Source organism: Daktulosphaira vitifoliae, unplaced genomic scaffold, assembly GCF_025091365.1.
Source record: "Daktulosphaira vitifoliae isolate Bord-2020 unplaced genomic scaffold, ASM2509136v1 Scaffold_1, whole genome shotgun sequence".
NCBI classification, from domain to species: Eukaryota; Metazoa; Arthropoda; class Insecta; order Hemiptera; family Phylloxeridae; genus Daktulosphaira; species Daktulosphaira vitifoliae.
In genome coordinates this window covers 21,671,596-21,689,043 of record NW_026099572.1, presented here as the reverse complement: position 1 = coordinate 21,689,043, position 17,448 = coordinate 21,671,596, and the positions used below count along the sequence as shown (strand labels likewise).

At 27.1% G+C, this 17,448-nt stretch overlaps 1 protein-coding gene across 1 annotated transcript in view; it reads right to left on the bottom strand.

Moving 5' to 3' along the window:
• Window positions 1-4,896, bottom strand: part of LOC126897281 (glutamate receptor ionotropic, kainate 2) — a 15,718-nt gene extending 10,822 nt beyond the window's left edge. Inside the window, exons 1-3 of the mRNA XM_050670785.1 lie at window positions 4,627-4,896; window positions 1,206-1,367; window positions 875-1,126 (exon numbers count right to left, since the gene is read on the bottom strand). Of these exons, the coding sequence (XP_050526742.1) occupies window positions 875-1,126; window positions 1,206-1,367; window positions 4,627-4,717 (505 nt within the window). The 5' untranslated portion in view covers window positions 4,718-4,896. The remainder of the gene's footprint in view (window positions 1-874; window positions 1,127-1,205; window positions 1,368-4,626) is intronic.
• Window positions 4,897-17,448: the final 12,552 nt, after the last annotated feature.

The window sequence follows — 17,448 nt, the reverse complement described above, 5'->3', positions numbered from 1 at the left end:
TTTTTTTTTTTTTTGCAAGAGTGCAATACTCTTGCAGTTTTATTCTTGTTGTTGCAAGATTCTTGCATTTTGAGTCTTGGTCTTGGTCTTGTTCTTGCAAGTCTAGTCTTGTTCTTGTTCTTGGTCTTGCTAAAAAAGTCTTGGTCTTGTTCTTGTCAATTGAGTACAGTCTTGATGTTGGTCTTGCTGATATTATTACAGTCTTGGTCTTGTTCTTGGTTTCGTAGAAATGCAAGACCAAGCCAAGACCGCAAGAACAAGAGTAATTCTGCTCATCACTATTTATATTTGTATTTGCGGCGCCTTCTTAGTGTTCGGCTCGTCGGTTGTCCGCNTGCAACCATTTGTTGCGCAATATAAAAAAATAATTTTTTTCAAATATTAAAATAATAAAAAAAAAAATTAATTGTTTATATTTGTATTTGCGGCGCCTTCTTAGTGTTCGGCTCGTCGGTTGTCATTTTTTCGGTCGCAAACATAATGTTTATTGGAACACTAGTTAGCACAGTAGCTCAATGGGTCAGTCAGGAACGACTGGCTCCTCTGGATACGTCATTGAAAAGAAAAAATTGTTATTTTAGTAATAAATGTTATATCTTTGTTATTCGGAAATATTTTGTTCAGAATCAGGTATTTTAATATTTATAATTTTTCAAAAAATGCTAAATTTAAATTAATCCTAAAGATATTAGAATCTGCGCTAAATAGTATTTTGGAGTTTAGTTTAGAATAACGCAATTGACTTCTAGTAATTTTTTTAAATTTTGGATTTGGTTGGTTTGATCTATAGATAAGAATTTTAGAAATTATTGTTCACTGTTACAAAAAATGATATTACTAAATTTCAAATATTGTTGTATATGATCAACTTTACCGTAATCATGTTCGTATATTATTGCCATCTTTGTCCAATTTAAGAAAGAAATAACATCATTATAAGCTTGGTTAAGAAGATTTTGTTCAGGATATAAATTCACCGATAGACGTTTCGGTTCATTATTTAAATCTAACCTTGCTTCCATATGAGGTAGATCAAGAGCATCACACATTGAATGTACATGCGATGCTAAGTAACTATTGCTAGGTCCGAATAACGCTGTGATACCAAGATTTAACTGGTCGCACGCTAAAGTTATAGTTTAAAAAAAATATTTAACACTTAGAATAGGCTTGTTTCTAAATTAAAATATCTTATTGAGTTTTACCTGTTTTTAAAGTAATAAAACTGTTATCGTTTGGCACGTGTTGGATTTCATATGAAATTTCAGTATGTGGCAAAAGGTTGATATCTTGGTTAATTTGATTCACTGAAAATTTAAATGCTAACTCGACAGAATTATTAATTTGGTCATTTGTAAACAGAGCTCCTGCAAACATTTTTTCTCATCAATTAAAAGTTCAATGTTAAATGACCCTTATAAATGATTAACCAATAGATGATTTTAAATAATAACAGTACACAGTTACAAGAATTATAGTTTACTGTGCGAAAATGTTCAGTTAATCGCCTTTTTAATTTGAGCAAGTACTCGCACACATTTATGAGTTATTCTATTATCATCAAAACTTTTCCTTGGATGTACTTAAAACGCGGTATAAACTACTATACTTGCGTGGAAGTTATGCATAAAAGTATAGTAAGACCACTATAGTAAGACTTTTTTTTATTTAATTTACTTTTAATATGAACTTTATTAGTTTGCAGGATAAAAATGTTATTTTTCAAAGTTTTTATCGACAAAATTAAACGTATAAAATTAATAGAATTCTATTTAGTATTAAAATATTCTCTAGCTCAAATAAATAAATACAAAGCTATATGAATAGTTAAAAATTTATAAGATTAAAAAATGTCGAGTGCTTTCCATTTGCTAAATTAAAAATCATTATTTAATACGAATTATCTCGACTATTGAATATTTAGTTCTTTCAATGATATTAAAATAATGTCTTATTGATAAAGGTGTTAATGGGATATTTGTTATATTCGGACTAACTTCAAAATAAGCGAGATTTTCTCTTGAGTCAGAAAAACCATATAAATTTTTCATTTCACATTGCGATGATAAATCGGATATGAAGCATTAAATGAGTAATTTTCCAGTTTCATTAAGTGCCTCATGATAGAGTTCCAACTGTAAATTGAAATGTCCATTACCGGTGTACGAACCGTTTCTGAATTCATATATTTTTTCTAAATTATAATGTGAATACATATTCCACGCCCAATGAACAAAATATACATTATGTGTTAATATACATTATTGATTTTATGTAAAAATGCTTCCATTTCTAAGTTGAAAATATAAATGATTTTAAAAAAATTGGTTGCCACATAATTATTAAACTTAAAATAGTGAAATATGTGTATGAGAAATAAATAATAATTGAATATCAATTTACAGTTTTAATGTATAATCTATAAAATTAAATAAGTGAATATTGTTTCCAGATTTTTTACATTTTTTTCGTGTTGTATGAAATATTTTATGAATCTTATTGTATTATTTAATATTGAACTTGATTATTTATCTAACGTATTATATAGATATGAAAATAAAAGATTTTATTTCCAATGCTTATCTCAAGTTGTAATAAAGTATACTGAATTTTTATTTTCTTGTAACTGTGAAAACGAAACAAAGAAAATTTGGTACATAGCTACAGTTGCTATCAAAACGAGAATCATTACAAGCAATAAACAAGAAAGTCGTTAAACAATGTATTCTTATAGGAATCAATTTCTACTCTATAAATCACTTATTTCATAGTAAATTTCTGAAAATCAATATGCTATTATTTTACATCTTTAATAAAAGTTAGATAACTAAATTAATCGTCAGAAGACTTAATAAAACATATGAAATAATTTTTTTGTTTTTGAAATGAACGAAAATATTTGCTATTAGGCTTTGCTTAGCTGGGAGCTCGGACCCAGACCCGGTGCCCTGCGGACCTTATGCGCCTACTGTGCGTTAGGCCCTTCAGGTTGTTCTTACAGGTAGGCCACTGATTCCAATAGGAGTATCCGGCTACACGGTAACGATAAGTGTTATGCAGGAAAAATATTACTCCAGAAGCAGTTAAATAGAAATATAGTAAACATTTAATTAATAAAATGAGTAAAATTCATAAATAATAAATAGTGAAATGTATAAATATTACATTTTTTGACTAAGGTCATCACAATATTTCCATTTTAACACTATTTTTGGTAACATTAATATTAATGAAATAGTGTTATTAAGTTAAAAGTAATATGTTGAAATGAATACTATAATATAGATTTTCAAATAAAAGACTATATATTAAAATTTTTATTAGAATCTAATACAATTTTCATTAACACTTAATATTAAAACTGTAGAAATTGTACTACCGTAAAGAGAAAAATTGTTGGTACGGTAAGGCATACTGTAATAATAAAAAAATTGTTTTAAAAGAAAAAGGAAATAAAAAAAGTTATTAATGAAAATAATAATAAATGAACTTTTCTATCATACAATACTTATTTTTTATACATCCTATACGATAATTATATTAGATACATGAAATAATAAAAAAATAAATAAATAATTTAATAATATGACTCTAAAATATTTAAATGTACTCCTAGGGTACCTTTAAATACCATGTTATTAGTACACTTGTATAAAATTTAAACAAAATTGACATGCACAAACCAAAATAATATTCTACTAAAAACTATGCGCATAGACTTAAAAAAATAAAACTCTTAACTTGGTCAAAAATTAAAAGATTTCAACGAAATTTTCAGGGTATCTTTGGAATGTCTCTAAACAAGTCTAGTAAAAATGTCAGAATTTAAATCGAAAAACATTGGCGGCTATGAGCGTTTTTGATAAAATTTTTAAACGCTCACAGTATGTCTAAAAAAATTGATTTCATCTTTGCGAATAATTTTTTTAGAATAACGTCGTCGAACTCTTTCATTAAAAAAAAAAAATTGAATATTGTACGTCGTTAAAGTAATTTTACAAGCATTGGCTAATTTTTCAATGTCTTATTATTTAATAAGATTGTATTTTTCTTAAAAATAAAAATCTACTAAAAATCGTTTGAAAATTAATGGATTTTAAAATTGCAATAACAAAGTTTGTATATATTCAACTTTCATTTTATTATTAACAGTTAAGTTCTACCATAACAATTCTTATTACAAAGAACAAATTATAATAAAGTGACGTGTTGTGTATAATGTCATAAACGTTTAAAGACACGCTGTGTTGTGCATTCTGAATTTTTTGTAACTACAAAATTCATTTGTATTATAAATGTTCATTATTTATGATTAATGATTTTATTTTGAGGTTTAATAGTGCTATAAATATTCTAACATGGTTTTACTTTTTGGCAAAAATCAAAAAGAAAAGAAATTGCTCTCAACTGTATGAGCAGTAGTTTTAATATTCACTTAAAGGAATTCATTTCGCATTTTATTCTTACATGTTTTAATTTATCATAATAGTTTTTCATTAAAAAGTTGTATGTAATTAATAGTATAATATTTCTGTAAGTAAAAGTAAAAATCCAGATATATATCTTGATACGTACATTAACTGCAATAATATTACAGTTATTATAAGTGACAATATATTATTTTACCTATTTTAATTTTGTTCAGCGCCACCACATATTTTATCAGCATAAAAATAATTGGCCACATCATCGAAATTCCTTTAACACTACAAGACATATCTCAATCGTTTTACTTGAATATTATAACAAAATAAATAAATTATTAATGACTAACTATATTTTAACTTAATATTTTAGAGTTGATGATTACTACTAGCCGGAGTTCAATACAACTTCAAAAAACATAACTTGATCGGCCAATCGGTTCTACCACAGCGTAATGTTTTATGTAGACAACTTTTCTGGCTTCAAGCTTGTTCTACATATACATACAAAAGGAATAATTCAATCAGACCACCAGAGTTCTCTTCGTGATCGACAGTATCAGTAAAATCTGTACGAACAAATTTAAATGCACATAAAATATTTACAGTTTGTTCAGTTTTTTTCATCGTAAAAAAATCGTAAATAATTTTTATTCGTCGCCTTGTTGGTCTATTTCTTATTTCAAAGACATTTAATTAATTTTGTCTTCTTGTACTAGGAAACAAACATTTTAGGTTCTGTCTAAGAAAGGTTATCCACAAAGGGATGGCCATGACAATAGAACGTAAGTCCGGTTGCTAGTCACGTAGATGAGTCTGCGTTTACAAAACATCGTTTGTCAAAGTCAAAAAGTATGAAATATAACTTTATAACTCTCCAAATAGTCCACAGCTATAGATCTTTGCGTAAAGCTCTGAGTAACATTGTATAAGTATATTACTATGTAATATGAGTAACGTAGTAAACTAAGTGGTGAATATCTATATAAAGGTAATTCTAAAATAGCAAAGTTTTACAAATAGAATTATTCCAAAAATAATTCACCGAAATAAGTTTTTGGCCTGATGTATTTTTGATTTGGAAACTTTTTGTTTGTTATTTTTCAATTGAAGTTCATGAAATAAATGTAGAGGCATCAATAATGCAAATAAACTCAACAGTTGTTATGGTTATTTTGTAACATTAGTATGACTATTTTTTAAGGACATTACAGTGAAAAAAAATTTTATATTGATAGTAAGTTCCATTTTTGTCTAAATTTTCTAGTTCAATATCAAAAACCTTTTTTTATAAAATTAATACTACTTATCAGTAATAAATTTTAAGACGTCATTTACGATTGTGAACAATTTTACTAAACACGATGATTGTTATCATCGTAATAATGTTATGTGAGATTTCTAAGATATCATTATTAAATAATGTAATGTTAAAAAAATGCAATAACTTTACAGTCAAAATATTTCATAATTAAATATGGTAATAATTAATTAGTAATTTCAGTAATTAACTTACCAATTAGAGGTTATATTTAAGTAAATGTTACTCTAGTAGTTATTTTCTTTTAAGCTTTTACTTTACCGGTGAAATAAGGAAAACTTGTATAGCTCATAGCAATAGAGTTGAATGTATACATAAATAAAAACATGAAGAGTTTGAAATTGAACTACGAGTCTCGTATATCAGCTTGTAAATACAAAACTATTTCCGAATTTTTTCTTCCTTGTTATATATTGCGTTAAAATTCAACTTTCATATACATATACATTTATTTATCTATTACAGATGTGTATTCATTATGATAATATATTGATTACAAATCAATTACATTTGTATTACATATATTATATTTTTCAATTAAGTTTTACAATTGGTCTCATAGAGAAGTTTAGTTATTCAATGAAATAAAACTTTTAATATTTTAATAAATAATGTTACAGTTTTTATTTGATTGTTTGTAACAAACAGTAGTGGATTTTCAAAAATTTTCTGGAGGAGGTTTATTAAAAATCATATTTATTTGTAAAATATAAATATGAATCAAGATAACTTCCCTATGTATTTTGAAATATATAAATATCAGCAAAAGCGCAACCAGAATCTTCTTTATACTTTTATCTACTAGCGCGTTACCTTCGTAAATTAAGATTTTAATTAATTCATTATTAAAATTTATTTTTTATTAATATTTTGTCTATTTACAGTTTTTTATTAATTTTCAGATCATTTATATTTATACGTCTGATAGTGAGCTATGTTTGTTATGCTGTATTTTAAAATAGGATATCTTAACTTGGTATTGCTGAATTTTTAATCAAGTCTACTCTTTTCTCTGCTTTTGATTTTAATTTCTGTTGAAGTTTGATAACTAATTTGTATTCAATGTTGATTTATTAAATATTATGGTACCATTAAACGTCAAATATCAACTCAAATAAAAAATAATTAATTAACGAAAAATTCAAGGAATCTAAAAGTGAATTGAAATATTGGAATAACAGTGTTACAAATTTTGTGTGTAACATTTATTGTGTATTGAAATAACTATACAGATGTAATGTCAAATAATTTGTTTTTTTATTGGTTTGATTATTATTTATTATTATAAATGAAATGTAGGTGAAATCATAACATCAATTCATTCAAATATTTACATCGCATGAAGCACTATACTTTTATAATAATAATTTTTCTTTTTAAACGAGGTAGCACTAATCGATTTGAATTTCGTGTTATCACTTAGTCGTCGAGCGATTGGATGAAATGAATTAAAGTCGGCAAAGTAAAAATTAATGAAGTTTTTGTTGAAAATCTGATGAATGGCTTAGTAAGTAAATAACATATGAAGGTGTTATTATCATTATTTTTATTATTGTCGGGAAGTCGAAACCACAACTACGAGACTGTTATTGTGGGCTATAATTTTCGTGGAACCACAATGGGTGGCCGCTACCAAAAAGGTCATAAATATTGGAGTCGTAAAGGTTACTCTCTTTTGCTTTATATCTAAAATAAGCTGTAAAAAATCCCAAACACGTGCGTTATTTTCCGCCTAAAATATCACATTATCTCGAATAAATAACATTGGATTTCGCACCGTGTATAAATCATAATGATGCTGATAGAGGCAAAGAAAAAAATTGTTGTATTTTATCAGAATGAAACCCTTGGGAGAACAAGTACACAATACTTATTGGATACCTATTCATAAAAAGTTTCGATATGTTCATTACATTATGTTGCGTACTTTAAATTTTATGGGTTTTTTTTGACAAATAACCGTTTAATTGTAGGTAGTCAAATAAAATGTTATTTGTTAAATGATAAAAATAGGGTTTTAAAAGATAAAAATTTCAACATATCGACGAAAGCCTATATTACAGTGTAGACTTGGGGTCATTGAAGCCATACGCGTACATTATATCACATCAATGCGCTTTTACAATAACAGTAATGGTTAAGAAATCTACACACAACACAAAAAGAATAAAATATCCCTATGAATTTTTTCAGTTCTCGCATAATAAAAGATACCATTTAAATAGCTAGCAAGTGAATTATTAAGTTCTCAATCAATATCAAATAAATAATTTATTTATTTACTTACTTATTTCGTTTAGGAGACTTAATAAAAAAAACAACTATTAACGTATTAATTAATTATCCAATAATAAAAAAATGGTAGTAATAAAACATTTCATAGTGTTCTGTTATAAAATAACTCTTAAACAGGAACCCTTTTAAAAGCTTTTAATGACTTTATGTTTTATACACTTGTTGGTCATTTTGCCGTAGTACAACCTTTTAATCAATTAAAAAAAGGTAAAAAATTAGAACTACTTACAAACACATGTGTTATTAAAATGTGATGAAGTTTACAGACAAATAAATATTGAATTCTTATTTTTTTTAATTGTTATAAAAAATTATGTATGTTTGCCTTTTTGTTTGACGTTTAAAAATTTGTTAAAAAAGTAAATGTCTTTTTACTCGAACACATTAAAAACTAGAAAATAGCCTATTATGATTTGTAACTAGTGTTATCTATGTACATAAAAATACATCGAAGAGTCTTAAACATGAAAAAAAATTATATTACCCGAAACTGTAAAAAAATATATTTTAGAATTTATTGAGACTTTTAATTAGTTAAATTTGGCAATATTGAGTTTTCATATTACCAATAGTTAACGAAGATAAAATAAAAAGTTGAAACCTGTTATAATTCTTATTATTATCAATTTAAACAAATCTTTGGAATATAGGATAAATCATAAGTCGTGAAAAATACAATAATAATTTATATGGTTTACGAATTACGGCTTATCCTATGGCATATATAAAAATATGATAAATATAATATAATACATGACGGTAAGAACGTCAACGTCAATTATACGTTGATAGTATGGGGTTAACGTGACACAGCTTAAACAAGAATTTATGTGTCGACAAAAACGTTAAATAATTTCAACCAAAGAATGTTCGCACCTGTCACAACCGTCATTAGTATTTCGGTATTCATAATTATTTTATGTAAATTTTTTATTTGTTAAATAAAAACAATTTATTTTATTTGTTTAGAATATTTATAATTTTTAGTGATAAATACATACACGGTTATTAAGAAAAAAATTATTTTTATTATCATTGATCAAATGTATCTACTCAAGGCTAACAAAAGTAATATTTCACTTAAAAAATTTGGACCAATAATTAAAATAATCAGAAATTATTAACAATATAAATAATGACTAGTGATGAGGAACAAGTGCTGTTTTTTTTTAATTAGACATTTCTCTGTTTCATTTTATCTCCCGTTTAAGTATTAAAATGTTAATAACTTCTGAAATATTGGTCTAAAAGTTGTTATCGATCAGCTATTTTCTTAATTAGATCATTATCAAATAAATAAGCTTATTTTATGTTACCATTTGAAATATTAAAATTGATATTCTTTTATAATATAAGGAATGATCATAATAAGACACTTACTTGATTGATAAATTGAGGAAAATATGTAACTAAAAAAAAACAATAAAAAAATTATTAGTATTATTTTTATTTTTCGGTTAATTAATAAGTCAATGATAAATAATCACCTTGTATACGTAAATATACTCGGAATAAGGCAAGAGAATTTCGGGTATGTTAACAATTAAATGGATGAAGGAAGCTGTGAAATAAATGCAGCCGCTTTATCGGCTATATTCATCCATTTACACCTGAGATAGAATCGATTAAATATATTTTTCGTTATTGTAAGATATAATCGTAATTTCCCTTAGGCCACTATTAAGGCCAGTGTATTATACTTTTGTATACGAACAAAGTAACCACAATTTTACAAAGGAGAATTTGAAAACGGTAAACAAATACTCTTATGAGTTCCTAACAATCATTAACCATTGATATATTTTTTTATATTTTATAAGTTTATAATTTAAATGTAACAGATTCATATAATATCCACAAATTACAAATTACAAGGCAGTAGAATACAGGAAATATGGAAATCCTATGTAAATATTTTCTTTTTTTGCAAATTATGTTAATACCCAGTCTATATAACTCATTTTAATGGTATTTATCAAAAATCTTTTTCTTTACAAAAATTTAAAATGTTAAACGGTTTTCGAGAAATTGAGTGTCTTATCCTTGATGAACCACCTTGTATATATATATATATATATATATATTAGGGTGGTCTAAAAGTGACAAAAAAAACATTTTTTTTTTTAAGTTATACTCCTACACTTGAAAATTGTTCTACCTGGTTTTATATACAATTCTCAAAGATTCTTAAAAACTTCCTCTGCTTTTAAGTAGCTTTTAGACTCGGTCCAGTTTACCACGTCATTTTTCAAAAATTCATCGACACCAAATTCTGTGAAAATTTGTATTGTATTTTTGTTAGCTAAATCATGAAGCTGTAAATTTTCTACATCGTGTTGGTCAATTTTCGGTCTTACATTGGGAACTTCTGGAGAGGGGTTATTATTTATGGCGTAAATTATCTTACATTTGGTTTCAACAGGGACATTTTTGTCGAACAGACAAAGACCAACTAACTCATCTGACAAATACCATAAATGACCCATCATTTTTTTTACAGTGGCTTTTGAAATAACTGGATTATCATATTTTATTAAGGTCTTTATCAGTTGCAAGTCATTATTTGGAGCACATGCCGCCAAAGTTGCAGTGAACCAATTTTTTAAATGGACGGTTACAATGAAAACACATATTTCCTCGAGGCCCCTTTTTTCTTTGGTACTTAGATGAAATTGTCCACTAAACATAAATATTTTTAAACAGTAAATTACTTTTGACATCCAACGTGAATGACTAGTAGCACCTGGAGTCATAAATTTTATTCCTCTGGTGGGTTCTTCACCAAGAAATATAACTGATAATTCCAGCATCTCACGATAATCATCTCTTACTTGTTTTATTTTAAGCATTTCTTGGCAAAAATTAACTAGTTCATGTCGTATATTCTCTGTAATCCTTTGAATAATAGCCGAGTTTGCTATAACGTATGCAGAATGATCAATTTTAGACCAAGAAGATCGAAATCGTACAAACATTCGGTTATCAGGGCCTGTTGTCGCTGAAGGTAACACTGCTTGAAATGCTGCTCCAATGACTAATTCAAAAATATGATATCTGCATGCAAGCCAAAATAAGTTTTTTCCAAGTTTACGTTCTAATAGTACACATGACCCATTGTTTTTACCAGTATTCGAAAATGTTGTATCAAAACACATTGCAACGATATTTTTGTATAAATTCCATTCTTTTTCACTCAAACAATCGAAAACGGTTTGTGCCTGCATTTCTCCTGTTGAACAAGATAATTTTTTAATACTCAGTAATTTAATTTCATCTCCACCTGACACCAATACTGGGAGACAGTCCACATATTGTAAATGAGTGAGGTCCAACATCAGTTTTCCATCCCAGTGAACTGTTAATTTGCTGTTTATTGTAAATGATTCTTTAATAAAACTAGCCATTTCTTGCCTTAATTTCTTACGATGTAGTTTTATCGTACTTTGACTACATGCAAACGTATCAATATTCTCTCCAAGACTTTTTAGTGTAGCTCCAATGATAAAGGTGGCTTGCCGATCACTGACCTTAGTTCTATCTAGCACAGCTGATAATTCTGATGTGATCAAAGGTTTCAATTTCTTTTTACTTTTTGAACTTTTTTTGATTTTTTTTCATTGACAATAAAATCATCGTCGGAATTAGTATTATCACTAGAATGGTTTTCTTCTGTACTTAATGATGTAAAATCATAAAAATTACTCAAATTTTGATTAGTAACTTTTTCTTTATAGAGTTGTTGTTTTTCTTTTCGTTTATCTTTACGATTCTCTTTTTGCGTGGTAAAAACGTCCACTGTAGACATAAAACCTCTTCTCCCTGGCATCCGTTGTGCCAGTAAAAACTGTCTATCTTCATCAATTTTAATTTTTTTTAAAGCATCAGCATCAGCGATATCGAAGAGATTGGTCAATTTTATATGAAACCCACATTCGTGTTGTCGGCGAAGCTCTGTTTTTCTAATTTTATGTTTGAAAAGATTTAGCCATTGATTATAAAGTTTTTTTAACTTATTTATAGCATTATCTTTTCGAGTTGTCGGTATTCTTGCTTTATTCCAAACAAATGTAACTTCTTCGATCACTTTATTGCATGCATATTTAAACAAATTTTTTTCAATACGATAAATATGAAAGAAAAACCCTAATACTTCACCATTAGACGGCAAACGATTACTTGGTATAGTTGAAATAGGCTGACCAATTAAATAAATATAAGTATTACTTCGCGTTGTCATTTTTAATTTACTGAATAAATATATATATAATTAAATTAGCACTGATTCACATTTAAAGCACACTGACAATTAACAATTAGAGTGACACGAACATCTAAACAGCGCACTGTCAACTAAAATATAATTCTACAATGATAATAGACGTACATCAACCTTTAATACATAGTCATAGTATAATAAGTTATACACTGTACAATACATAGGAATAACCCTGTCAGAGGTGTAGATAAAATGTTTTATTTATTGATATAGTAATAATACAGTCGTATAAGAAAATATTACAATTGCGATAATACTAATACTTATAAGTATAGTATAGGAAAAATACCGTAGGTTATTCTGTACGATAAAAACTTTAAATTGCTTGGGATGGCTCAAAAATAATTTTTTTTCATAAGTATAAATGTGGAAACTATTTTTAAACTCTAGAAAACAAATTTAGATGGTAGGAGGACAAAATTTTTTTAAGTAATTTTTTTAGACCACCCTAATATATATATATGTATGGACGTAGTTATTTTTGAAAGCTGTCATGTGTAGTAATACAAAAATAAAGTTAAATGCGACTAGGTGATGTGGGATTGTATAGTCCGAGGGTTTAGAACAGTAATGACCAGTAGATATAATAAGAAATTAATTAAGTTCCTTTCATAGAGGTATTAAACGCTGAAGTATTCTTGTAGTGGCCGGGATCTTGGCCTCCTATCTGACATCCAGTCGAAACGTGAAATTAATTGATATGTGCTTTAGTGGGAATATTGAGGCGTTCTTATAGTGGTGGTGGCCTCCTCACTGACATCCAGTTGAAGTATATGACCAAGCACTAAATAGTTCTTCTTCTTCTTCTTCCTCGCCTTAATCCCAACTACTTGGGGACGGCCACCCTTATCCTAAACTTTCACTTGACACGATCTTCTACATCGTCTACACTCACATCAGCTGTCCTCATATCGCATTCATCCATCTTTTTTTTAGTCTTCCTCTACCTCTTCTTCTTTCAACATTCATTTCTATAACAGCTTCCGATTCTTCTCTACTCGTAACATGACCAAACCATCTAAGTCTATTTTCTCTCATATTATCCACGATAAGAATGAATAATAATTCAATTAGTTATTAATAACTAGTTATTATTAATTTTTCTCTGATAAATGTATGATGCGTAATGCAAAGCATTGGGTATATTACGACATTAGCCCTAATTTTTTTGAGTGTTGTGCCCTTACAACTATTGTATAACATAAGTAAGTAAAATTAATGCTATATAATCAATATAAATACTAGGGAAAATTGAAAAAAATAGAAATAAATATAATGTTGAATAATAGTAAAATAATTATAGTATAGTAAAGTGATATTATAGTTGCATAAGTTATTACAACAATAATAAGAATATAGTATATGAATATAATAATAAAAATGTATTATGAGGTTAATAGTTTAGATATGGTATTGTTATTTAAAAAAAAAATTATACATAATGATTGAATAGTATATAAAAAAAATAGTTTGAACATTAATATCATTATGAAGACATATATAGTAATATAATACTATTATAAAGCATTATTATAAGATTGTAATAAATGTAAGTATAATAGCGTGAATACAATATTTAGAATATGATAAGTTATGTGTATTATCTATAATATTTTGTAATACACAAATTGTAATTAGCGATATATATGAAAATAATTTTTTTATTTTTACGGCTTTTGTTTTCTAGACTTACGTTTTTGATTTTTGCTGCTTTGATTGATAATTGAAATTGGTCTCGGAAAAAGGTAGATCGTTTGTTCATAACGCCAAACGTAGAATATAGTAGTGTCATACTGGATGTCTTTATCATATTGCACCGTTATTGGTTTTTCTGTGTATCGTGGAGTTCTGTAGGCAAAGACAGGAATGTCAAGAATTTCATCAGACAACTCGCAGAGTTGATTGACTGATATCTGGATAAATGAAAGAATGAACTTTTAATTGTGTTTGTGTTGTATCATTGTTTGTGTTTATATTATTCAGCTCACCATTATTGGTGTTATTATGTTGTTGATGATTTTTGTGCATAAAATAATGAGTTATATTATTGAATATTTCACAGAATAATCTCAAACTCCAACCAAATGTATTTTATAATAAATGTACATTCATGCAAGAGTTAATAATAATGGTTAGAATTTTAATTGTAAAAATAATGCCTAAAATTCCAGATATTAATGAACCAAAACATATGAACCATCCCCAAATTTGATGTAATTTATCTTCTACCATTGAACTTGTAACTGAAAGATCAATAAGTTTGTGTAGATTTATTTGGTTGGTTACTTCATATCCTAATGTTTGACGAATAATGTTGTTTCGTATTGCTGTAATTTCTCGAGGAAACATTAGGTGTTCATGTAATGCTTGAATTACATCTCAATTATAAATGCCAGCAGACATTAAGTATTCTGGGGATTTATAATACCATATAAATTTGGTTTCTGGTTTTAATATTTGTGGTGTTTTGGCATCAATTAAATGTGGATTGAGTCCAAACCATTCTCCATCTAAGAAGTAGGCGCATGGTAATCTATTGTTACAAGTAGTTTTTGTCCCATATTTTTGTAATATGTGTGATTTTGGTGCCATGAAGAATGATTGATTTTGATGTACGACAGGTAATTTACGAAAAAAAGTTTCTTTTTTGCCATTTCGACTAAAACTGGTTTGCATTTAATGAGGTAGATGATTTCCTCACTGGATATTGCCATACAACCAGGAGTAAGAGATAATGTATGCATTATTATTTTTCTTTCTATATTGCACATTGTTTTGTTGTAATGTCAATTTATAAATCATTTAATGATCTTGCAATATGGAATTTTATGTTGACATGTGAAATTAAGTCCGTATTTTGAGGAGAAATAATTTGTTTTTTCCAATTCCATGCAATTCCTCGTGTTTCAACAAGGAAGGTCCTTGTTTCAGTTGGACTAGAAAAAGATTTTGATTGTACCACTGATGCTGGGCCGTCATAAAAAACAACGTAGTCCAAATCACAATCTAGAGAATTTGTAATCAATAATGTTCTGTCAGATAAAATTACAAGTTTTTGTAAAAAATATTTGTGATTTTAAATAACTTAGTGGAATATCATTTATTGTACTGAAACTTGAATTGTTTGTGTTCATATACAAAATTTCGTCACTATTTATCAAAACTGTTTGCAAGGAAATCCTACTAAAAAAAAAAAACGATAAAGAATTGTGAATCCTTATTCCCTTGGGATATTAACGTACCTGACACGTACTCAATTATAGTTGAATACGTGTCAGGTATGTATACATACAAACACGATAAAACAAAGTAATTGTGCTTTAAAAACTTAAGTGTTTCGAATTCACTACTCTATATAGAGTAAATACACTTTGCATTTTTATTTCTGAATAATAATCATTAGCCTTTCCGTAATGATTTATTAAATATATTAATTAATTAGAAAATTAAATTATTAGTGTTAACTTAACAATTTAGTTTTATAAAGTATTTACTTTGATTGATTTGGTTGGCTTGGTCTTACTTAATTGGACTGTTAGAAGAAATAATCATTTTATTAAAAAAAACTAAAGAATTATTTTTACACTTATTTTATTTAAATTAAAATTACACTTGAATGTTTTTTTTTTTGTAATGGTTTTATGGATTAATAATATCATATATATTTTTCTATACTTAATATATAGTTTGTTTACATGAAATTTTATAAAAATATATATATATCTATAGAGTTTAGTAAAAAGTTTATTAAACTTGCGCCAGATGTCACGTAACTAAGAACGGGTGACGGACATGTTTCGCCTTACTGTCAAAATATATTTAAAATTCCAATATTGATTTCATAAAGTTTTTGAATTTATAAATTAGGAAGTTGATTTTCTAGTCTTAATCAGAATTTTAATAAATCATCTTGAAAAATTATTTTACTTTGTCAACTATATTTAAACTTCCATACATTAATAAATAATAAAGAATGAACAGTAATTTTCTTAATTAGATCGTTATCCATTAAATAAAGTAGTTAATTATGTTTATTGCCATTTGAAAAAATAAATTTCATATCATTATAAAGTATAAGGATAAACATAAAAAATTCTTTCATATTTATATATTGAGAAAAACATGCACTTAAAAGAAAAAAAAAGAATTTTAAACATTATTTTTATTTTTATACAGTTCATGATAAATAAATTAACTTGTATACTTTTTTTTTAATTAACATAAATCATTTTAATGTATAGAAACTAGGCTTCGCCTAGCTGGGGCTCCGCCTCGGACCTGAGCCCCTACGAGCCTCAAGACCCTTCGACGCGTAAACCTCTTTGGGCCATCTTAGTAAGTCACTGATTCCGGTAGGAGTACCCAGCTACGTCGGGCACAATAAGTGCAGGAAAAATATTACATCAGAATCAGTGTCAAAAAAATATATTGAAAATTTAATTATTAAAATCAGGAAAATTTTAAAAGACAATATAGTAAAATGTATTGGGTATACGGTTGGGTTTGTTAATGAGGTATTTTCCTTAAGCGTATTCAGAAAATATTTTAAGAGAGTATTTAGTATTTTAGCTTCGATGCGAAGCTGAGAAGGTATTGGTTTTACTATGATGTGTTTTTTTTTTTGTGTCTGTTACCACTTTTTCTCAGCTCTCACCGAACGGATTTCTTTCAACGATACGTCAAAAGATCACAATTCGTATCTAGTCGAAGACATTACCCTTCAAAATTGAAAAAATTTCCCTCGTTATCCGTAAATGGGGGAAACCTCCAAAAAAATTACAAATTTAAAAATCGCTAATTTTCGAAATTTTTTCAATTTTTTTTACTAAAAACTGCCGTAACTTTTTCAAAAATGAACATATCAATATAATTTTTTTTTATATAGATGCTTGATGTCTTTACCTATCATTTGGTATATTTTTTTTGTAAATCTGACACTTAACCTGCCCACAGGGGGGGATTTAAAATGACAACTTTTTCACAAAAAATTAACTTTTTCAACTTAACTTTTGAAAATGTTCCGGAAGGTCTGACACTTTTATATATATCTTAAATTAAAGCTAATGTAATATACTTTAATGTGAAAAAAAAAAATTTGACCTCTGGACTTCACGTCTTTCACCTCACGGCTA